This window comes from Oncorhynchus mykiss, chromosome 13, assembly GCF_013265735.2.
Source record: "Oncorhynchus mykiss isolate Arlee chromosome 13, USDA_OmykA_1.1, whole genome shotgun sequence".
Taxonomy (NCBI): Eukaryota; Metazoa; Chordata; class Actinopteri; order Salmoniformes; family Salmonidae; genus Oncorhynchus; species Oncorhynchus mykiss.
Genome location: NC_048577.1, coordinates 32,380,497 through 32,404,080, shown reverse-complemented (window position 1 = coordinate 32,404,080; position 23,584 = coordinate 32,380,497). Strand labels below are relative to the sequence as shown.

The 23,584-nt window shown below is 45.2% G+C and overlaps 1 protein-coding gene across 5 annotated transcripts in view; it reads left to right on the top strand.

Moving 5' to 3' along the window:
• The window catches only part of LOC110486138 (microtubule-associated protein tau), a 41,357-nt gene that overhangs the window by 8,085 nt on the left and 9,688 nt on the right, over positions 1-23,584 (top strand). For 2 of the 5 annotated variants that reach the window (XM_021557511.2, XM_021557512.2), the window contains exons 2-10: positions 11,075-11,275; positions 12,508-12,594; positions 15,850-15,879; positions 17,388-18,674; positions 20,345-20,388; positions 20,839-21,018; positions 21,295-21,385; positions 21,876-22,111; positions 22,526-22,618. In XM_021557511.2, coding sequence (XP_021413186.2) covers positions 11,092-11,275; positions 12,508-12,594; positions 15,850-15,879; positions 17,388-18,674; positions 20,345-20,388; positions 20,839-21,018; positions 21,295-21,385; positions 21,876-22,111; positions 22,526-22,618 — 2,232 coding nt within the window. In that variant the 5' untranslated portion in view covers positions 11,075-11,091. The remainder of the gene's footprint in view (positions 1-11,074; positions 11,276-12,507; positions 12,595-15,849; positions 15,880-17,387; positions 18,675-20,344; positions 20,389-20,838; positions 21,019-21,294; positions 21,386-21,875; positions 22,112-22,525; positions 22,619-23,584) is intronic. The other 3 variants (XM_021557513.2, XM_021557514.2, XM_021557515.2) reach the window with 3 other exon arrangements.

Here is a 23,584-nt window from a genome sequence, read left to right as displayed (position 1 = left end):
AAAAAATAAAATCCATATATATATATATATATATTTTGAGAGGGGGATCCGCGGTCTGTATTGACCCTGTTCTGTGTCTGTATCCGATTCGTGGTCAGCCATTGAGTATGGGAGCTGTAGATCGTTCTAAATGATTTGGTCAACAGTAATAGTCTATGCATTATGTTGATTCCTGCTATGAAAATATCTTCCTGTTTCGCTGTCGGCTGCTGACTTACTCCCCACTGTGCGCACTTTTTTTATCCATTGGCTTCCATCTCAGTTGCCTTACTTGGCACTTGAAAGAAATTGTCTACAGCCCTGTCGCTAATGTAAGGTCCTAACGCTAACTGTCCATTATTATTATTTTTTAAATTGTTGTATTTGTTGTTATCAGGAACAATATTTAGATTTATCGCGATATGACTTTTTGTCCATATCGCCCAGCTCTAGCACCCCCCCCCCCCCAAAAAAAATATGTTTATTGCAGATTTATCATTATCGCAAACAATGGGTCAATTTATCGCACTATGGATATTTTTCTATATCGCCCAGCTCCAGTTCAAAACCACGTAGCACAAACAGGTCCTCCAACCAGCTACATAAATCCGGGGAACATGTTTTGCTAGACATTTATCAGGCCAATGAAACTTCTGCCTCTCAGCCTGTTCCTCCCCTTGCTTCCCAGAAGCCATCAGCTTAATAAACTGCACTATTTGCGGCACTTCATCCATCACCCATCTCTGCTCTGAACTGAACACAGGGAAGAAGAGCAGTGGCATCGGAGAATGGTGCGTCTTTTTAATCTTGCCATGAAATAGCCTCGCCAAGCCACAATAAACTAAGGCATTTGTACTTCCGACACGTGAGAGTGCCTTGGAAGATATCTTTGGAAGCTTTTCCACTTGTATACCAATGCATTGTTTACACTGCCAGGATCAACTTTGTTTTGCTTGTTCCTGGCGTCCGAGGGTGTTTGTAGAAGAGGTCAACCGATTATGAAAAAAATCTGATACTTTTTTTGGTCCTGACAATTACAACAATACTGAATGAATCCTTATTTTAACTTAATAAAATATATAAGTAAAATCAATTTAGTCTCAAGTAAATAATTAAACATGTTCAATTTGGTTTAAATAATGCACAAACACAGTGTTGGAGAAGAAAGTAAAAGTGCAACATGTGCCATGTAAAAAATCTAAAGTTTCAGTTCCTTGCTCAGAACATGAGAACATATGAAAGCTGGTGGTTCCTTTTAACATGAGTCTTCAATATTCCCAGGTAACACGTTTTAGGTTGTAGTTATTATAGGACTATTTCTTTCTATACCATTTGTATTTCATATACCTTTGACTATTGGATGTTCTTATAGGCACTATAGTATTGCCAGCCTAATCTCGGGAGTTGATAGGCTTGAAGTCATAAACAGTGCAATGCTTGAACCTCTGGAGAGCTGAAGTGAAGGGGGGATGAGGGTGTGTCCTGGAGGACATCACCGACATCAGTGATGACTGACAACAATGTCTTCTCCCTGACCCCCTGACCCGAGGGAGTGTATAAAGCCAGGCCTAGTGACGGAGGAATGTTGAGAAGCATGTCGGTCAGTCAGCTGATGGGGGCGTGATCAGCATGGCTGGAATGTCCCCTCTCCTCGCAGCACAGCTCATAAAGTAGATACTTCCTTTGGCTTCTGTCACCACAGTGAAGAACACAAGAGTTCACAGATTAAGACCGTGCCCTTTGTAGAAGATACAAGACCTAGCCTACTTTTGGGTATGCGCGTCATCGTCCACTCCTGAGTCACTGAAAATAATACTGTGACTAAGTTAGTATTGTGACGAATGATGGGCACTCTGTGTCGGGTCAGTAGGTCTGAGTTCATGGGATATTTTTATGCCTCCGTCAGTGGCAGCAGGTCTGTTGCCCTAAATTAAAGGGGCAGTTCACCAGAAATGACATATTGGTTTCCTTACCCTGTAAGCAGTCTGTTGACAAGGTATGACAGCAATCCATGCTTTGGTTTAGCTTCCCTAGCACTGTTTCCAAATGCTACAGTTTTAGAATATGTGGCACAAATCCCAGTCAAGTCATGGTATCGATATTAGCATTTTTCGTGCATCTACATAGACTGCTTACAGGATTGTAGTGGGGTAATATTTGACATATGCATATTATACACTGCTCAAAAAAATAAAGGGAACACTTAAACAACACAATGTAACTCCAAGTCAATCACACTTCTGTGAAATCAAACTGTCCACTTAGGAAGCAACACTGATTGACAGTAAATTTCACATGCTGTTGTGCAAATGGAATAGACAACAGTTGGAAATTATAGGCAATTAGCAAGACACCCCCAATAAAGGAGTGGTTCTGCAGGTGGTGACCACAGACCACTTCTCAGTTCCTATGCTTCCTGGCTGATGTTTTGGTCACTTTTGAATGCTGGCGGTGCTTTCACTCTAGTGGTAGCATGAGACAGAGTCTACAACCCACACAAGTAGCTCAGGTAGTGCAGCTCATCCAGGATGGCACATCAATGCGAGCTGTGGCAAGAAGGTTTGCTGTGTCTGTCAGCGTAGTGTCCAGAGCATGGAGGCGCTACCAGGAGACAGGCCAGTACATCAGGAGATGTGGAGGAGGCCATAGGAGGGCAACAACCCAGCAGCAGGACCGCTACCTCCGCCTTTGTGCAAGGAGGAGCAGGAGGAGCACTGCCAGAGCCCTGCAAAATGACCTCCAGCAGGTCACAAATGTGCATGTCTGCTCAAACGGTCTCCATGAGGGTGGTATGAGGGCCCGACATCCACAGGTGGGCGTTGTGCTTTTACAGCCCAACACCGTGCAGGACGTTTGGGATTTGCCAGAGAACACCAAGATTGGCAAATTCGCCACTGGCGCCCTGTGCTCTTTACAGATGAAAGCAGGTTCACACTGAGCACATGTGACAGACGTGACAGAGTCTGGAGACGCCGTGGAGAACATTCTGCTGCCTGCAACATCCTCCAGCATGACCGGTTTGGCAGTGGGTCAGTCATGGTGTGGGGTGGCATTTCTTTGGGGGGCCGCACAGACCTGCATGTGCTCGCCAGAGGTAGCCTGACTGCCATTAGGTACCGAGATGAGATCCTCAGACCCCTTGTGAGACCATATGCTGGTGCGATTGGCCCTGGGTTCCTCCTAATGCAAGACGATGCTAGACCTCATGTGGCTGGAGTGTGTCAGCAAGTTCTGCAAGAGGAAGGAGTTGATGCTATGGACTGGCCCGCCCGTTCCCCAGACCTGAATTCAATTGAGCACATCTGGGACATCATGTCTCGCTCCATCCACCAACGCCACGTTGCACCACAGACTGTCCAGGATTTGGCGGATGCTTTAGTCCAGGTCTGGGAGGAGATCCCTCAGGAGACCATCCGCCACCTCATCAGGAGCATGCCCAGGCGTTGTAGGGAGGTCATACAGGCACGTGGAGGCCACACACACTACTGAGCCTCATTTTGGCTTGTTTTAAGGACATTACATCAAAGTTGGATCAGCCTGTAGTGTGGTTTTCCACTTTAATTTTGAGTGTGACTCCAAATCCAGACCTACATGGGTTGATAAATTTGATTTCAACTATGTAAAGAAAAAAGTATTTAATAAGAATATTTAATTCATTCAGATCTAGGATGTCTTATTTTAGTGTTCCCTTTATTATTTTGAGCAGTGTATATCTCTCACGAGGCTCGTAATAAGACGAAGCAATTAGCCTATTAAAATGTTTTTCTGAGTCCATAAAATATAGTTAAACCATGTGTAATCAAGTATTATGTGTTTAGCTGACTAAGATCAAGGAATGGTCATGAGGAGCAAATATCAACGCAAGTATTGTTTAATGATGTTGTCAAACGAATGGACTCACATACAAGGCAGAAAGCTTAAGGTACAAGGCAATACTAAACATTTAAGCGCCTTTGAATTGGGTATGGTAGTAGGTGCCAGGCGCACTCGGTTTGCGTCAAGAACTGCAACGCTGCTGGGGTTTTCACGCTAAACAGTTTCCTGTGTGTATCAAGAATGGTCCACCATCCAATGGACATCCAGCTAACTTGACACAACTGTGGGAAGCTTTGGAGTCAAAATGGACCAGCATCCCTGTGCAAGTCTTTCGACACCTTGTAGAGTCCATGCCCCGACGAATTGAGGCTGTTCAGAGGGCAAAATCCATGTCTCAATTGTCTCGAGGCTTAAAAAGCAAACTTTAACCTGTCTCTTCCCCTCATCTACACTGATTTGAAGTGGATTTAACAAGTGACATCAATAAGGGATCAAAGCTTTCACCATTACAGGCAGAACCGGATTGAGATTGTGACGTCATTTCAACCAGTTTTGCCCAGTATTTCCCCGCTGGGTCTGGGTTCATGATCCGCATTATCCCCAAACAATACCGGCTTCTCATCGAGTCAGGATAATGCCTGCCTGAGTTGCACAAACGGCATCAACATTTTCATTCAGGCATCTGAAAATAGAGCCAACGTTAGGGGATTTAGTTTCCGATCACCAGAAACCTTGTTTTGAATTTAGCCTAATCTTCTCTGTAATTACAAGAAAGAAGGCCGTGGTTTCCTCTTTTGGGAGAAATCAATGCAAGGCTTTTGTGAACTAAATTGTGTAATACTGTGGGGTAATTTCAGAACAAACCTTTCTTCTGTTTTACATAAAATCGGTCTGCTTTCCCCTTAGCCTTGCAGCTTCACCCTCTCGACCCTCCCAAGAGGGCAGTCTTCCGGGGCTGAGTCACATCACAGCTACTGTACAGACGGCCCCGGGCGGAGCCAAACAGTGGCAATGTTAAGAGCGGACACTCAGAAGGAGGGCCCCAGAGAGGGCAAGGTGGATGCATTGCTGTAGCCTTTCTGGGCTCTTTTTTCTTCCTCTGGTATTTTCTGGGACAGTGAAAGCAGGAAACCCCCAGTACAGCACATTGGAAAGAAACATCCCACTGTTCCATATTGTAGCAGCTTGTTTTCCTGTTTCTGCATTCCATCTCTGTCCCACGCGATGCTCCACCCATTCTCCTCCTGACTCTCCCCCTCTGTTTCTCAGAGTGAATCGGCTGAACCAGCTGTTTTTGTCAAACGTTCCTTGTCATTTTGTGCGTCCCAAATGGCACCATATTCACTATAGGCACTGCTTTGGGACCCTGGTCCAAAGTAGTGCGCTATATAGGGAATAGGGTCCCATTTGAGACGTTGTGTGGATCTGCATGGATGGGCAGCGAACACTCCGAGCCTCAGACTACAACCGCTCTCCCTCTCTCCTCTTTAAAATTCTGTCTGACTGTGTCCTGTGGTCCAGCTGCAGACCTCGAATGACACCTCGAACTCTACGGTTACACAACAGTCAGGTGGACTTCTCTTAGTCGGCACGTTCTGCTTTACTCTGTTGTCACACAGAGGAGAAAGTGAATGTCGAGGAAGTGGGAAGGACTCTGCTTTCAACGCAGTCCGGCCTGGAGTCGCCTATTTCAAGAGCAGTATTCACTAATCAGGTTCAACAATAGTCTTGCAAGAGTTTAGTTGGTTAGGGTTACGTAAAGGGAGGAGAAAACTGTTTGTTTTGAAAGGGCTTAGCTTTAATCAAACCCCAAATCAGATCATTAAGATCATCTCATAAGGTTCGCCCCCCCCCCCCCCCCCCCCCCCCCCCAGAAACAGCTCCTAAAAATATTCTCATATATGTTACGCTCAAATCGCCCACGTACTTGCCTCTAGCCTATTTTCACATGGATTTACATGGTATGCTGAAACCAATTCAAGTGAAAAACTGAAGGCTGCGTCTAGCCTAATTTGAGAGGAAAGCGTCTAGGCTATTCTGAGAGGAAAGCGTCTAGGCTATTCTGCAAAAAAATGTTATTGGAAACGACACCAGAGGAGAAACGTCTCTAGTTCATCTCTAAAATGTCTCCAGTTCATCTCTAAAATGTCTCTCGTTCATCTCTAAAATGTCTCTCGTTCATCTCTAAAATGTCTCTCGTTCATCTCTAAAATGTCTCTCGTTCATCTCTAAAATGTCTCTCGTTCATCTCTAAAATGTCTCCAGTTCATCTCTAAAATGTCTCTATTTTATCACTGTATCTACCGTCTGACATTGGGGATGCAGGCTAGATTGAGAGCCAAGCATTAGAAGACTGAGGAGAGTTCCTCCATTTCTTCTCTTTTGGATTCTGCTGTATCATGCCGCTGCATTGGGCTGGGCGTGTGTGTCCCCCGGTCTGAGCATGCGCCAGCTTTCTTTCTGCAAGGACCCGAGGCTTTGCAGGCGCACCTTCCCTATCCCTCCCTCCCTTTCCCTATCCTCTCGCTCTCTTTCCCTCTCCCTCCCTTACTCCTTTTGCCTCTCCTCTCGCTCTCTTTCCCTCTTCCAGCAACAGTCTCATTCCCCTTGTCCCCTTCCTCTCTAACAGTCTCCTTCTCTCTCTACCTCCCTGTCAGTATCGATCTATGTCTTCTATTCTTTCACTCCCTCCATCTTTTTTTCTCCCCCTCGCCCTTTACCGCCCCTCATCCCCCCCTTAGACACAGTCCCCCCCTGTCTCGTTCTCGTTGTGTCGTCTGCTTTCCTTCTCTCCCCGCTCTTTCGTCCTCTCCTCTCCATCGTTGATAAACTGAAGGAACCTTTCAGGTTTCGTGCAAGAAAAATAACAAACAACAATATTATCAGAGAAAGCTTTGAGAATATTTTTTTTTTTATAGGTGAATTTATAAGAACTGCAGATGATATGATCTCTGCAGACTGCGCTCAAGGCTTTCAAATATCTCACATTGCTAAATCCCACGCTGCATACTTTGTCCTTGTTCTATCTGCTGCTCTGATACCCCCCCCCCTTTAGCTTTAACACGCCTTTCTTACAGCAAGGCAGTGGGGTTAAGGGCTGGGTCGTCTCTGACGCGATCGTGTTTAGAGTGGACCCCCTCCTCTCCCTCAGATTGCCCCTCTCTCTTTCCTTCTCTCTGCTTGCTGCAGCGACTGCTTATGAATGTTAAAGAGGAGAGAGAGAGAGAGAGAGAGAGAGAGAGAGAGAGAGAGAGAGAGAGAGAGAGAGAGAGAGAGAGAGAGAGAGAGAGAGAGAGAGAGAGAGAGAGAGAGAGAGAGAGAGAGAGAGAGAGAGAGAGAGAGAGAGAGAGAGAGAGAGAGAGAGAGAGAGAGAGAGAGAGAGAGAGAGAGAGAGAGAGAGAGAGAGAGAGAGAGAGAGAGAGAGAGAGAGAGAGAGAGAGAGAGAGAGAGAGAGAGAGAGAGAGAGAGAGAGAGAGAGAGGCTTCCTTTGGGCGCTGCCTGGCCATTCAGCAGGCTGGCAGCTCTCTCTGAATGCAGCGCTGTTCTAGCTCCGCCCACCACCCCCTTCCCTGTCTGCTGATGTATAGTTGTGTGTGTTAGAGAGAAGTCCTATTCAGCGAGTAGCTCTCCAGGCTGACAGAGCTCCAAATCATCTCAGCCATTTTAGTCCTCCCGCTCTTTAAAACTGCAATATGTAACTTTTTGGGCAACCCGACCAAATTCACAAATAATTGTGAGTTCTTGATCTGTCATTCTCATTGAAAGCAAGTCTAAGAAGCGGTAGATCTTTTCTATGTGCCCTATTTCTAGCCTTCCCGTTCTTAAGTTTAGTTTTTGCACACCAGCTTCAAACGGCTGAAAATACAATATTTTAGATTGTGAAAAAAAAAATACAGATTTATTATACAAACGGAGGAAAAAAACACGGTGTGGGTGTTCTTTCTTCTTTCTCATCTTGTTCAACTGTTACCAGGCACCTGCAAAGAAAAGATCGCTCAGATGTGCGAGTGCCTTTTGAATTTTGTCACATAAACTGAAATTAGGAGAACTTTTAGAATTTTAGCAACCAACTTCTGCATATTGCACCTTTTAAGTATTACAGAGAGACAATCCACAGAGGAGAAGACATGGGATGAGAGACTGGGGAGTTTTTTTAGGTGACAGTCTAACATGCTCTGAGATCTGAGATGTCCTGGACTAATAGAGACATTGGTTAACACGTCTTGTCCCGATGCTTGGGTGTAAAACAATAATCAGGACCAACAAATCAACAGTCACATAAACGGGGTGTAGGCTAGGCTCATCGTGTCGAACATGGAGAAAATGTTTATCCAGGCCTAGTGCTTTGCCTTTGATGACATGTTCCTTGACTAGGGGTGTGAACGCTTACAACGTTTTAAACGAAATTGGGATGAATTCCTAAAGGAAAAACTATGTTTATTTTGTTGGGGTTTTCTTCTCCACAAAACTTTAATCACAGTGCAGCCTGGGTAGCTTGCTCTTTCTCTTCGCTAATGATGCGAGACGAGTGCGTTCAGTCTTCGGTCTGTTGTGTGTAGAATATCCTAGCCTATTCATTGATGATTGGCCCTGCTTTACACAGTTGTTTGTGTGTTGGCCTGGCGTTGGAGGGTGCTCAGCTAAGTGCGGGACAAAGATTAGGTGTAAACGCCTGTGGGATGCTCAACAAAGAGGATTAACATGAGCATCCATCTGCCCCTCTGGCATTTCAGATCCAAAATCATATCACCAATTTGGTCTCCTCTCTCCCTCCGGTTTTTGGGTAGTTGCCTCCTTTCTTTGTATCTCTCCAACTAGCTGAATGGAGGCATTCAGTTGTACAACTGACTAGGTATCCCCCTTTCCCTTAAATGGGGCCCTGCTCCCTCCTCTTTAGTAACTGAGTCTATTTGCAGTTAGCCTACGTCTTTCCCCGCACCTCTTTGTTCGAGCACTAAGGTAGCCTAATTGCAGTAGATTGACAGTGCATAAGGAGGGCTGTGGTTCTGGTACACACCGGGCTGTGATGTGATGCTCTTTGTGACTGCTCTGTCTGTCTCTCTCTCACACACACACACACAGGTTTGGGGGCTTGACCAGAACATGGTTTCAACCCTTCTCCCTTGCCCAGTACGCCCCCCCCCGGCTTCTGTCACTGGGAGAAATTCTATTCTGTCTAAAAGATCACTGTGGTCCAGTCGTTGTTTGTTAAATGCTGTGTGCCAGTTCAGTTTGCCTTCTCCTCCTGACTACGTTTTACCTACTAACTTCACCAATATCATCTTGTACTATTGATCCAGGACATAGGCTAGCTAACAGTTGCCAAGTGCTCCGATCTCACAGATCTCAACCTCCTTACTATTGGCCCATGCCTATTCCGAGTGAGGTGAGGTCATCTAGAAAAAAAATACTCTAAGATCAAGTTATGATGTGGTTAGCTTTTTTTAGCCAGTACAGGGGTCTGAAGCAGGTCCGAAGCAGGTCCGATGCAGGTCCGATGCAGGTCCGAAGCTGATTGCGTTTTGGTCAGAAACTCAAAAGCCATCCTCTGTGCGGCATCGCTAAATGACGCAGTTCTAAGGTCTTGTAAAGGCAGTCCAGAAAATGCACACATGGAAGAAGCTCACGTCGTCAAGTGACCCCCAAGCATGACAGAACACAATCACCCTCTTAATAATAAACACAAAAACACGCCCCTCATAACCCCAACCTTACCGCTGGACTTAAAGGAAACAGGATACGCCTGGCAGGCTGAGAGGAACTTCCCCTTCGAGAAGACAGGAGGAACCACCCCCCCCCCCCCCCCCCCCCCCCCCCCCCCCCCCGCATTAATAGGACCCTATTATTGGTGCATCTGATCTTGTAGTCTCTATGAGTTGCAGTGCAAAGCTGGTTTCTTCCGGAAGAGGAGGGCCCCGCTTGTGTGTGTGTCCTCATGCGTGTTGTGTAGTCTCTGAGCTGCTGTTTCTGCAAGAGCAGGAGAGGAGCCCTCATGGTTGGCCAGTGTTTATCTTGGCCACTTCCACCATCTTGCTTCATAACAAATAGAAGCATGCTCGCATTACAGTACACCAACCCTGACATGATGACATCCGCTACAGGGAAGTAGCTCATACTTTTAGCTCAATGTCACATGTAACATGAATCATGATTATCTAATATTAGCTGAGGAAAAGGAGGATTGCCTCGAGTCTGTAGAGTAACTTGAAACGTTTGAATAGCCTAGGTGTCGTCTCTCTACACTCGCTATTGAGGTGACAGCTTTGCTTGGGGACTCGAATCAGGGAGGAAACAGGCTAGGTCAAGAGACGTTAGGCCCACGTTGCTTTGGTACGTCCTTTGGTACCACATTAGACATGATGGAACTTTAGACCCTACCTAGCAAAAACCTGAAGAAACAAAAGACGGAGCCTAGTCCATTCAAATCATGATCACTGAGAAAGGGCGTCAGACAAATGTTTTTGGAATTTCATCTTCCCCTAGCCACCAGTTCGTTGTTGCACCACGTCTGCCTGCGTTAGCAAAGCCGACTGCCCTTTCAGCTCCTAAAGTCCTTTGATTACATAACGCTTATATAAAGTGAGGGGGAGACAAAGGAAAAAGTCCCGATTGTCCCCATCAGTCCCTAATGAGGGGGCGACATAGAAATCGCAGTGTTGCAGCCCGTTGGTGTGACAATGGCAATAGGAGATCTGGGATCAACAAATCTGGGATCAGGCTAGGGCTGCCTGGGATGAGTGGACAAATCCGTTGCGGTTCTTGTATGAAGGGTCTGGGTTGGTGACTAAGACCTTTGGACCGAAATACACTGCACAATAAAACTGTGGGAGAATTCAACAGTGTGCTGGTATCTGTCTGTCTTTAGCTCTGCAGCCATATCCCTCTCTGTAGGGAACAGCACAGGCCCAACAATGCCGGGTGTCGATTTGGAGTGGTTGTTAATGACTTCCCGTTCACCTTCACCCTTTGACATTGTAGCCTATTACGGAGATCCCGCCAACTTTGGTTGGTTCTCTCAGGCCTCTGCTCCTCTGACACACTTTTGAAGTAAGCCGACAACAACCGCAAGGTTTAGAATCCTCTCGGTTCAGTCCGTGTTCCGTGCAGTCTGAAAAATGCGGAGCCCCCCCCCCCATCCAAGGCATTATTGAAAGCAGCAGTGATCTGTCTCCAACTGCCAAAGTAGCTTGTGTGAATGACATCAAAACGCAGGTCTCCAAACTGAATGGAGCGTTAACTCGTTGTCTTTCTTCTTCTTCTTCCCTCTCTCTCCTCCCAGCCTGAACTCGCTTCGCCATGGATCAGCATCAGGACTTCAACTCGAGCCTGGACGGCCACGCCGCCCTGCAATTCAACTCTGGGGAGACCACGGCCTCGGCTGCCCTGGCCAACATGACCCTGAAGGAACCCCTGGACCAGCGGGAGGTTAAGAAGCCTAACGGGATGCCAGACGCACACATGGGACCTGGGGACATGAAAGGTCAGTGATGGACTAGGTCACTAGGACTGTAGATTTTGACAGCGGGGGGGGGGGGGGGTTACACATTCTTGGAAAATACGTTTCTTAGAATCTGGTCAATCTGTTTTAGGATTTCTTGTAGACCTAAATAGTAAAATGCAGACTGTGGCGATCTGTTTCATCCAGACAGATAGAGATCAAGGATGTTATTGTTGGCTGTTCTCTGCAGTACCCTTCCTGAAATTGCATGGTTAAATAACCCTACAAATGTGTGCGTGTGTTTACAGTAATCCAGGCATTTGGGTCAGTCTCTCCTCAGACAGACATTCTATCCTGTATTATCCAGACCCGACACTCTCTTCCAGAAAACAGGATTCAGATGGTGAAATAAAAATAATCCTGACAGGCCACAAGAGCAGGGAGAGGGAAGCATATGTTGATAATATAAACACGTTACTGTCATCTACAGAGGATCTTAAAGGGATACTTTGAGGTTCTGGAAATTAGTCCCTTTTCTACGTACCCAGTCAGATGAACTCGTGGATACCATTTGCATGTATCTGCGTGCAGTATGAAGGAAGTTAGAGGTAGTTTCAACCAGCCAATGCTAACTGTCGTTAGCGCAATGACTGGAAGTCTACAGGTACAGTAGCATACGCCCGAATTTCCGAGTGTCCCTCTAACGTACGGAGTTTTGCCCAGTTCTATTGGATGACATGCACCAGCTGTCTCAGCTTTTTAGGTTTTGGTTACTGTACTGTAGGCCGACAGTATGTCAGCGACCACATGAGGCTTAAATATTACAATGATGGAGTCTATCTATACCTAGAAAAGAAAATAATGCATATTCCATCAAGGATGTTGCTTGAAGTTCTCCATTCGGGTATTTTTAGCCTCAGTATTTCGCTTCACGGAGAATACTTCCTCTTTAGGGCGCAGAAGGGCATTTCTACCGCTCGTATTGTACAGCTTACACTACACCACTGAAGAACAAAAGGAACAACTTCTAAAGCAAGGCGTCTTGTGTTTTGAGTTTGAAATGTAGGGCACCCTGGGACTGGGGGCTGTTCTTTTTTCAAAAATATATTCCTCTGTACATCTTAACTGCCTCACTGCATCCTCAATATGTTCACCTACCTCAAGAATATAGGCAAGCCCGCTCTTTTGTTCCAACTAACCTGATGTGATGCCCACTTTTTTGTTTTCTCTCTCTCTCTCTCACTAACTAATAATCTTGCCTCTGTCTCACGTAGAAGATTTGCTGGAGCTGTCACCTGAACTGAAATCACAGCCTCGTGCACCAGTGTCAGAGGTGTCTGTGTCTAAGAGCGACCTCTCGGGTATGCCGCTCCTCACATCCAAACCCCTTTTTTTTCTATTAGGGGCTGTGTGAGCTGCAGGGTTGGGCTCAATTCCATTTAGTTTAGTGTCCATTCACAATGTGTTTCAGGAATTGATTCATGAATCAGAAATACTTCATAAACGAATCAGAAATTTATCATGAATAGATTATTGTGAAATGGAATTGAGTCCACCTCAGGTTGTGATTGTGCCTCTTGTTTGTGGCTTCAAAAGCAATTTGCTCATTTGGTTCCATTTGGCCTCTGCCTCTTCGCGAATCATCATCCAGCTTCTTGTCACAACCTCAACAATGCATTTGTTTTAGCGTCTTGCTTCACAGCTGCCTGCTTCACTTTTCACAGAAAAGTGACACCTGGATTCTGAGTGCCTTTGTATACCCCAAAATAATGTGCTGCTGACCTCTCTTTTCCTCTCTTCTCCCCCTCTCTTTTCCTCTCTTCTCCTTCTCTCTTTTCCTGTTTCTTCCTCCAGTTTTCAGTTTACGTAATCGGCGCCCAGTGCTTCTTTTTAATTATTTGCAGCGACCAATGCTTCTTTTGAATTAGTTTCCGCTCTGTCTCTCTGTCTGTAGGAATGAGAGAGAGGTCAGTTCTTCAGAGGGCGTCTGCCTTTCCTTCCTAATGCATTTTTTATGAAATCTCCTGTCGGGATTTGAGGATGATTCCGCTGTTCCCCTGTTGCTGGCCTCGCAACAATCCATGATATTTCCTGCTTCTCTTCATAAATTGCATTTTTTTTTTTATGATTAATTAATAATATTATGCCATGCTTCTGAGTTCTGTTCTGAGTTCTGTGTGGGTGAACTATCTTGTTGTTTGTAGCTTTTCCGAGCACTTTTCATTCAGGTCACACTGATCGAAAAGGCCAACCCCACCCAGATCGTAGCATCGTGCATCAGGCCTGGAGTTGTGGCTCTCGTATTCACGATTGGGATGTCAGCATCCCAACTGTTAGCATGAAGTGTTAGGCTCTCGTCAGGACAAAGACGGTGAACGTAAGCTTCCTGTATTTATAGACAATTGTCCCGTCGGCGGTCAGTCAGTTAAGAACCGTTGTGGTTTTGAATCCTGAGAACGGCGTTGCGTAAGTGGCACTCTGCAGTAACATGCTCTCTCAACAGTCACGGCCAACAGGCCAACCTCAAAATAAGTGAAAGGGGGGGGGTGTTTCTGAGCTAATGGGTCAATATAGTCCCCTCTTAACCGGTGCTGTGGCCTTGGTCAGCACGGTGGCGCCATGGTAACAGAAGGCTGAACCTCACGGTCCATATAGAGCCATAGCTAGGCACCCCCAAAGCATTTTAAACATGACTCGTAGGATTGGTGTCATGGACTTCATTCATCCTCATACCCGGTTCATTTACCACAGGAAGTGATGGTCACGGGGCTCATAATGCTTCATATAATCGCGTCCTCAGTGTCATAACCCCTTTAGCTATTAGCACACTCAGTGACTCCAGGTCTCAACTGTCAGTGGGCCTTTATTCAACATTGATTTGTGGTATTGCCAATAGGACAAAAAATGTTAGGTACAATGCCTTTGTGAAGTAATTAATACCCCTTGATTTATTCCACATTGTGTTATGTTACAGCCTAAATTCGTCCCTCCACACACAATAGCTCATAATGACAGGGAATTTCTTTTCTTGGATTTTTTTTGCAAATTGATTGAGAATGAAATACAAAAATATCTTATTTACATAAGTATAAGTCAGTCTCTAATAGCTTTCCACACCAGGATTGTGCAATGTTTGCCTATTATTATTTTCAAAATTCTTCAAGCTCTGTCAAAGTGGTTGTTGATCATTGCTAGACAATGTCAAAACTGTAACTCTGCCACTCAGGAACATTCACTGTCTTCTTGGTAAGCAACTCCAGTGTCGATTTGGCCTTGTGTTTTAGGTTATTGTCCTGCTGAAAGGTGAATTCATCTCCCAGTGTCTGGTGGAAAGCAGACTGAACCAGGTTTTCCTCTAGAATTTTGCCTCCCCAGTCCTTAAAGATTACAAGCATACCCATAACATGATGCAGACACCACTATGCTTAAAATATTGAAAGTTGTACTCAGTATGTTTGGGGCAAATCCAATAAAACACAATACTTTGCATTCAGGTTTTAAAAAAACATGCATTTGCCACATTTTATGCAGTATTAGGTCTACTTTAGTACCTTGTTGCAAACAGGATGAATGCTTTTGTAATATTTTTATTTTTTACAGACTTCCTTCTTTTCACTCTGTCAATTAGGTTAGTAATGTGGAGTAACTACAATGTTGTTGATCCATCCTCAGTTTTATCCTGTCACAGCCGTTAAACTCTGTAACTCTGTAATTGCATGGTGAAATCCCTGAGCGGTTTCCTTCCTCTTTGGCAACTGATTTAGGAAGGACGGTTGTATCTTTGCAGTGAGTGGGTATATTGATACACCATCCAAAGTGTAATGAATAACTTCACCATGCTCAAAGGGATATTCAGTGTCTGCTTTTTTTTATATATATTTTTTTACATTTACCCATCTACCAAAAGGTGCCCTTTTTTGCGAGGCATTGGAAAACCTCCCAGGTCTTTGTGGTTGAATATGTGTTTGAAATTCACTGCTCGACCAAAGGACCTTACCTTACCTTGTGTGGGGTACAGAGATGAGCTAGTCATTCAAAAATCATGTTAGCTATTATCGCACACAGGGGGAGTTCATGCAATGTATTAAGTGACTTGTCATGCACATTTTTACTCCAGAACTTATTTAGGATTGCCCTAACAAAGTGGTTAAATACTTATTGACTCAAGACATTTCAGCTTTGAATTTTTATTGAATTTTGAAAAACATAATTCCACTTTGAGATTATGGGCTATTGTGTGTAGGCCAGTGACAAAACAATCTCAAATGAATCCATTTAAAAATTGAGGCTGTAAATGCGGGAAGAGTCAAGGGGTGTGAATACTTTCCGAACACAATGTAGATCAACAGATATACAGTGTGGGCAGTCGTGCCCCTTCATTGCCCACACTTGCGCACGACCGAGAGCAAGTTAGTGGTTTTAGCGAGCTTTAGACTAGAGGATTTATTTCAGCAGGCGGCGTGTGTGTGTGTGTGTGCGCGTGGTTAAGTTTGATCATAATTGTGTGAGTTCTCGCTGAATGTTGGGAGATCAGCTTACCAGTGTACCTGTAGAAAGTCTAATGAAGTCCTCCTTTTCTCCTCTTCCTCTCCCATCGAACCCTGGACCGTGTGCAGCTACCGGAGGGACGACCGCTACAGGTCAAGGTATGACTACAATACCCATCTGACATCTCTCTTCCTCAGACTACACGTAGCCATGAGGAAGTAGAGTTTCTGAGACCAACTACCGTCCATGCATATCCATATCAAATCATCCTCAATGTCTCTATTTTCAACTATTCATCCCAGTTGCTCATATATACCTAGTGGAACCAAGGTTGGGTTTACCATTGAGTGTAATGGACAAACTTCTCATCTCAATCCCCATTACAGTAGTACCACGGCGTGTGCATTATAGAACAGAGGACACTGTCTGATTGTAATCTGTTTCACTATATAGATTCACAATTGTATATTGATCCCTTGAAATGTATTTATCTTAAGTGGGTAAATGGAGTTTGATTTCAAGAGCAAAGTTGATCCTTTTCAAGGATGTCAGAATTGATCTTACGCTGAGTTGTTACCACACCATAATTCTAGTTATAACCATGTTTTGTTTACATGTAATTTGTTTAACGTTACATACATTACAGTTAAAACGAGCTCATTTTGGGTTCTGATGGGATATGACTGTCGAACTAGATCTCGAAGGCAAAAGTTATATTCTTCAAGAATCAATGGGTACATATCATTCATTTCTAAGTTATATTCTTCAGGAATCAATGGGTACATATCATTAATTTCTAAGTTATATTCTTCAGGAATCAATGGGTACATATCATTCATTTCTAAATTATATTCTTCAGGAATCAATGGGTACATATCATTCATTTCGAGGTCCAGAAATGGACGTAGCAACTGCAGATTTCCCCTTTTTAAAAGGAAGAGAACCATGATGTACTCGTAAGTGAGGCTAGCAGCCAGAAAACCCACTGCAAAGCCCATTTGCAAATTGGACAGTGCGGCATTGATTCATCGCCATTGCAATTTCATTTATCACGTGGCTTTTCACAACAATCCACGAGAGAGAGACATACAGTGCTGTTGCGTCATTGTGAGTACTATGTTGAATGAGACCGTTTTCGGTATGGACGTGATACGGCTTGGCTTTGATTTCTGCTGTGAATTTGGTTGATGGCAGAAGTTGATGGTTTAGTGTTTGAGCTGTAAGGTGCTTTTTATGAACCCACATTTGCGTACATAGTTCATGGCTCTCATTGCATATAGTCTACCCATCTTTTCTGCTATAAACATGGAAGCAAAATGTTTACAACTGCAAACTGAGCTTCTTATAAAAAAAATAAAAAAAACCTACAGCTCTCAACGTACAAAAACGATCCAGATAATTGTAGTTTATGCATTTTGATGTTTCATTGTTGTTCCTGTTGATGCCAGCAAAAAAAAGGTTCCTTTGCCCTTTGTTTTGTGTACCTTCTCCTTCAGTGGTTCTTTTCTTTCCTTTCGATTCTTTCTTTTCCTTTATTTCTGTTCCTTTTGTTGGGTGTTGAATGTGTGTCTCTGAGGAGGAGGTAAGTGTCTCTAACACCACAGTCCTGCTGTGGATCTATCCCTTTGTCCCTTATCGTTCTGCTTCCCGGTTCCCACCACACCAGAGGAGCTCACCGCGTCGCTCATCCCCACGCCAGGAGGCCTCAGTCCTGCCACAGAGAGCGGCCGCAGCAGCAGGTCCGGCTTTGCCGACGGTGGAAGCGAAGACGGGGAGAGAGCTGGGTCGGTGAGCCCCCGGGCGTCTCCTTCAGCCCCTGAAGCCCCAATCGAGAGGGACACTCCAAGGCTCTTCTCCCCAGACTCGCTGGGGTCTGACCTGAAGAGGAGCCCGTCTGACAAGGTCTCTGATGTCTCTGTGGGCCACAGCTTGAGCGGCTCTGGGTCTGAGGACGAGGATAAGAAGGACGTATGTGAGAGCAAGGAGGCTCCTACCTCGGCCTATGAAGACATGATCAGTCCTGAGAAGCCTCAGAGCCCTCTTTTCACAGAAAAGGAGGGGACGAAAGAGCAGGAGGATGAAGAAAAAGAAGAGGATAGCGACGAGGAAGAGGATGAAGAAGAGGAAGAGAGAACCGAGGTGTCAACAATCCGCAGGAGGCCACGGCGTGAAGCCAGCTCAGAAGAGGAAGAGCAGCAGAAAGATGAAGGTCGCGCCCCTGTCATTCCTGTTGCCATGACCCCGGAGGAAGCCAAGCAGCGCGTCCTATCCTTTGACTACACAGAGCCTGAGGGACACCCCCCTGGTCAGGGCATCCCTTCAGGGTGGCAGAACGGAGCAGACAAGACCCCCCCAGGGAGCAAGAGTCCTGACTCCAACAGGGCCGACCCTGGATCTCCCTTCTCCCCTAGCACCGCAGCCGACCAGACCCAGGACGAGTCTCCTCTCATCGAACACCAGCCAGAAGCCCTCGACGAGGTGGAGCAGGTGACTGAGGAGCAGGTGACTGAGGAGGAGGTGCAGGAGGAAGAAGAGGTGCAGGAGAAGGTAGCTAGTCCCCTGCCCATGATTGCTGTGCCCCAGATGGAGGTTGAGCCCGTCCAGATGGATGACGAGCCTGTGAAGACCTCAAAGGACACTCAAGGCCAATACCTGGAGTCTGCAGACGAGGCCGGCATCGCAGCGGTGGCAGCAGCTCAGTCGGTGACCAAAGCCAAACCTGCAGAAGCCAAACCTGCAGAAACGAAGCCTAAGGCTGGCAAGCCTACTAGTGGCCTCAAAGGGGATGCCAAAGGAGGTGCTCCCACAGCAGCCAAAGGCCCGGTCAGGAAAGATAAGAAAGTGACCGCTACTGCTGTTGCCCCTCCCACCGCCGGTAAAGCTCAGAAAGCACCCCCAAAAGATGCCGCCCCACCGGGCAGAAAAGCAAATGTTCCAGGTGCCCAGCTCAAAGGTCTGTTTTCCGTTCTAGTTTATCAATCCCACCTCTCCACCACCTCCTTTCTTTTCTCTCACAGATACTTTTTTTCTTACTTGAGCAACACAATAAAGCAGCACCCTTTCTGAAAAACACGCACAAAACGCAAAACATGAACGTGTTCAGTTGATGAAACGGACTGCTTGTAGCCACCACCACCACCGGTTTCTTTCTTGTGTCTCTTCTTTGTTCACTTCGTTCTCTTTCGAGCTTTATCTTCTCTGTGTTTGTGGTCTGTGTTCTGTCTGTGTTTCCAGCCCCTGTTTATGTCACTAACCCTCCTGTGCCCAAATTATTTTTGCTGGCAATGTTTTCCACTGGTCAGCCCCTTTTGCATGTCACTTGCATGTCTGTTGGGTGTGCAACATCACATCATCGTGACTGTGTATTTATGGGTCACCTTCCCTTCCACCTCCCGTCTTCTGAAACACACACACACACACATATATACATACACACACACACACACACACACACACACACACACACACACACACACACACACACACACACACACACACACACACACACACACACACACATATATACACACACACACACCACACTCTGACTGTTTCCTATCTATCTATCATATTACCATAAAAGTGTAAGTCAGCACAGTTTGTCAGTGTACATGGATGCTTACATTAAACCGACCTCCCCCATCAGTAGTGGTATTTGTTACACACTACCACTACTAATCAATAGATGGTTCACTGGTTCTCTTTATGCTAATCAGGTTGCCTAAATTGCCAATTATCAATAATGATCAGTTGATAGCTGATAAGCACACGATATGATAACAAAATGATTCCCGTTTCAAATGGTGCATTTTCTGTAAAAGCTTTTTTTTAAATGATTACTGGACTCCCAAGAGTCTAAATAATGAATCAGTTGAATGGGAACCACCCACTCTATCAATACAGCCCTGTCACTCACTCAGGGTCCTAGTTGGACAAATGGGGTCGTCTATTGATAGGAGAGAAACATTATTGCCTGCCTAACTAACCATTTGCAAGCACCACAGTCACCACGGAGACCCAATTTCGTGCTTATCCAATAACACGCAGGCTTGACGTTAAAGAAAAAGGACGGTTTCTAAGCTGTTGTCTGTACCACATTCATTGGCCCTAAAACTAATTTAGTTCCCCCCCTCAAATGATTAGCTTAGTCCCAGACAGTGTATTATGTTCTCTGGGATTCTCTGAGTGGACTGATTAGGGGGATAGAAATCAGGCCAAGAGGCTTGAAGTCATTTTTGAGAGTCTAGTTTTTAATATAGACGACTTAATGTGCTAAAACCTCCCCATGCAGTGTAATGTCAATACACAGATTAATTGCGAATCTGGGGCAAGTTTCAAATTAAAGTTCAATAAGAGTTTATGACAAATTTACTTTCTGGCAATTCATTTCATGCTGTTGACAATTACTATGAAATCCAAAAGCAACTTTAAAGCATCCGGATACAGCAACTAGAGTAGTTAACAACACACATTGTCTGTTAGCATTTTCATGCCTGGCATGAATAGGCAATTTAGCATCAGAGAGTTAGCCTAGCCTAGCACAGCGAGGTATCAAAGTTGCTGATGAGACAGGACTATGATATTAGCACTGACTCAGTCCCGTTCTTTGACCCTCTCTTGCAGCCAAGGCCGGTGCAGGGGCTGGGAAAGAAGCAGCTGAGAAAAAGGTAGGTGATAACTGATGTGTGGACCAGAGGTCTGACCTCTGGAGTGACCTTGCGATACAGCAGGCATCAATTTATCTCAGTGCTTTACTTTACAGCTGCAAAGGAGGTTCCAAACACGTCGGCTCAAATTTTACATGAACTTTTGCATCAACCATCTGTCTTCAACTGAATGCCCTAAAAAACGGTTTTGCTCTGCAATTGCAGTGCAGCACATCTGCATGTAAAGCCATTCACCAATCACAAACAGTATTTGACATTTGATTGATTTTAAGATTTTTACTGTTTACATTTTTTTTTAATTGCTTAAATTGGTTTTAATTGTTTAAGTCTATATCGCTTATAGGTTTTTGTTAAGTTCCACCATCGTAATGCATTTCTTTAAATGTTTGTTTTCACTTTTGTCTTTTCCTTTGTGTTTCATAACACTTTTTTACCACCTTTGGTCACAAGACACCCAACGCCACCACACCTGCCAAAGCATCCACCCCCAAACGACCCTCCTCAGTCCAAACCACCCCCAGCAAAAAGCCTTGGTCCTCTTCCTCTGCCCCAGCCTGCAACACTAGCAGGCCCAGCTCAATATTTAAACCCAGTCCAGGCAGTGCAGGATCCAGAGAACCCAGGCCAAGGGTAAGTAACACATGGACAGGCCTCAACTTTGACCACTATCCCAGACCCAGGCCAACTTATCCATAGGCTCATAATGGTCAATGGCATTATGACTCGAATTCTTCAAAGTTCCATGGTGTTTGAGGATCTTATGCAATGCCTCTCCTAAACCCGAAATACTCAGTCAGTTCTTTCCCAAATGAGTCAGGAGTCTTTTGGTTCAACACAGGTTCATCGCTTGTTGTGTAGTTTCTAGTTTTTCCCATTCTAGAAGTAACCGTGCTGTTTGGTTTCCAGACTGGAGATGGGAAGACCGCCAGCACCAGGACACCAGGTGCTAAACCCCAGGGTGCTGGGACCAGGATGCAGACCAAGACCACTGCTGGAGGTCAGTCAGTACTCAGGACATGTTCAACAGATGGTCAACTCTCAATGTGTTCCTTTAACTCAACTCGTACAGCAGCACCTACAACGCAAACAGATGCAATCACCATTAATCCATTGAGAGTTCCCCAATTCGAGAGAGGTTAACAAATGGAGTGTGAACAGAGATGAGAGAGCATGATAAGGATATGGTCAGACTCCATATCCCCATTGAAAAAGGTTCACCTACATTTGCCATCTCCAACACGTGGCAGCTTGACTACATTTACATCCCCAGCACGTTAGATGGTGTTGCCGCTGTTTGCTGTGCTCTCTTTGGAATGGAGTGATGGAGAGAAAAATTTACCTAGAAGAGTCTGGGCATTTTGGCTGAGCAAAACACCTAGTTCAAATAATTGAACTTTTGCAGGTCTTGTTTCTGAAAACTTATTCTCAGGAGTACAACATAGATTGGTATAACCTCATCCAAGATTATGTTTCTCCTAACCTTGTAGTGGATTCCCCCAAGACGCCCCAGAATCGTAGTGGCTACAGCAGCCCCAGCACACCCAAGTCCCCCGCCAGCCGGGAGGTGAAGAAGGTGGCGGTGGTGCGGACCCCTCCTAAATCCCCTGGGTCCATGAGGGGGCGCAGTCCGGTGCCCCTGGCCGCCCCCATGCCCGACCTGAAGAACGTCCGGTCAAAGATTGGCTCCACGGAGAACATCAAGCACTCGCCTGGTGGAGGACGGGTAAGGGCTTGAAACCATTTTCTTTCGTTTTTATGATATGTAGGGTTGAAGAATTCCAGAAACCTTCCCAAAGTGTGCAGGTTTTTCAGAAACCCAGGTAAGAGGGGAGGGAATCTGCCAACAGAAAATCCTCCAACCAGGATTTCTGAAAAACCCAGGCCTGAAATGTACAACCCTAGTGCTGTTTTCGTAGCTATCTTTCCCCCAAGCTTAAGTTGTTTATCACAGGCCGGAATCCACGTACTACTCCTTAACTCCAGTAATTGGCCTTTCAAAGCTTTTGTTCGAGTTGTGATCACAAATGGCTTTACGGTATATGTTGAATATGTCCAGAACAATAAAAAAAATGGTTTGTTCTGTATTAGTTCCTTGGATGTTGTAAGGACAACGCTTTCTCCCTCCTGACTCTTTCAGGTGCAAATAGTTGAGAAGAAGATGGATTTAAGTAACGTTCAGTCAAAGTGTGACTCCAAAGCCAATCTCAAGTATACCCCAGGAGGTGGCAATGTGAGTAACACAGACGGCATGGCGGTCAAGAGACTGCAGACAGAGACATTACCCATTTCAGGACTCCTACAGTACACAAACCACAAACTTCCATAAAGACTGGTCACTTGATCATTGATCTGTAACTATTTTGAGATCAGTGCATGTCAGATATCCCTGACCTGCAAAATAAGGACATTGCCTCACGCCTGTAACTTCTGAGTGTGAGAAATCTAGCTATTGAATTGGTACCTGCAGTGCAGACACCAACCATGAACTCTGAGGCTGTCATGTAGATAATCTGGTCTAAGTCAGTTGTAAAATAGTAGTCAGCAGCATGGTCCACATCGCAGCCTTGCAGATGCTGCAGCAAACTGCCAGAAAGATAATGTTATTTTCGCCTCTCCTCTACCTCTTCCAGATGCAAATTTGACATAAGATCATCAACGTGTCTAGTGTCTAGTCTAGGTGTGGCTCCAAAGATAATCTCAAGCATGTCCCCGGAGGTGGTAACATGAGTAACTTGGGGATGAACTCATGGCTTGGTCTTGAGTCTTCCTGCAGTTAGGACCAGATCATGTCTTTGGCCAGGACATAAAGGCTATTCCTCCTCCACTCTCTGCTCCTCCTATACTTAAAGGAAATGAGGACTTCAGTAGTTTATAGCTAGATAAGTAACTATCATTCTGTAAACTAAGTTTGAGGAGTTTACAGGCTGATAGGTTAAGTTTGTGTTTTCTTCATTTTTGTTCAATTTACTCTCCAAAATAGAAGAGTAGCAGACTAGAGTAGCATCTGAGGATAAATCTTACTTGCTTCGACTTTCTGTAGAGGGCAACAACAAAAAACACCAAGAAGGCCAAGCTAAAGACCTAATCAATCTCTTTAAAAAAACGTTGATTTCATTCAACTGCAATGGGACACTGGTTTAAGGTTAGGACGTGGCAGGGACAGGTGCGTCGTACCTCGGCCCCTTTGAGTCCCTGA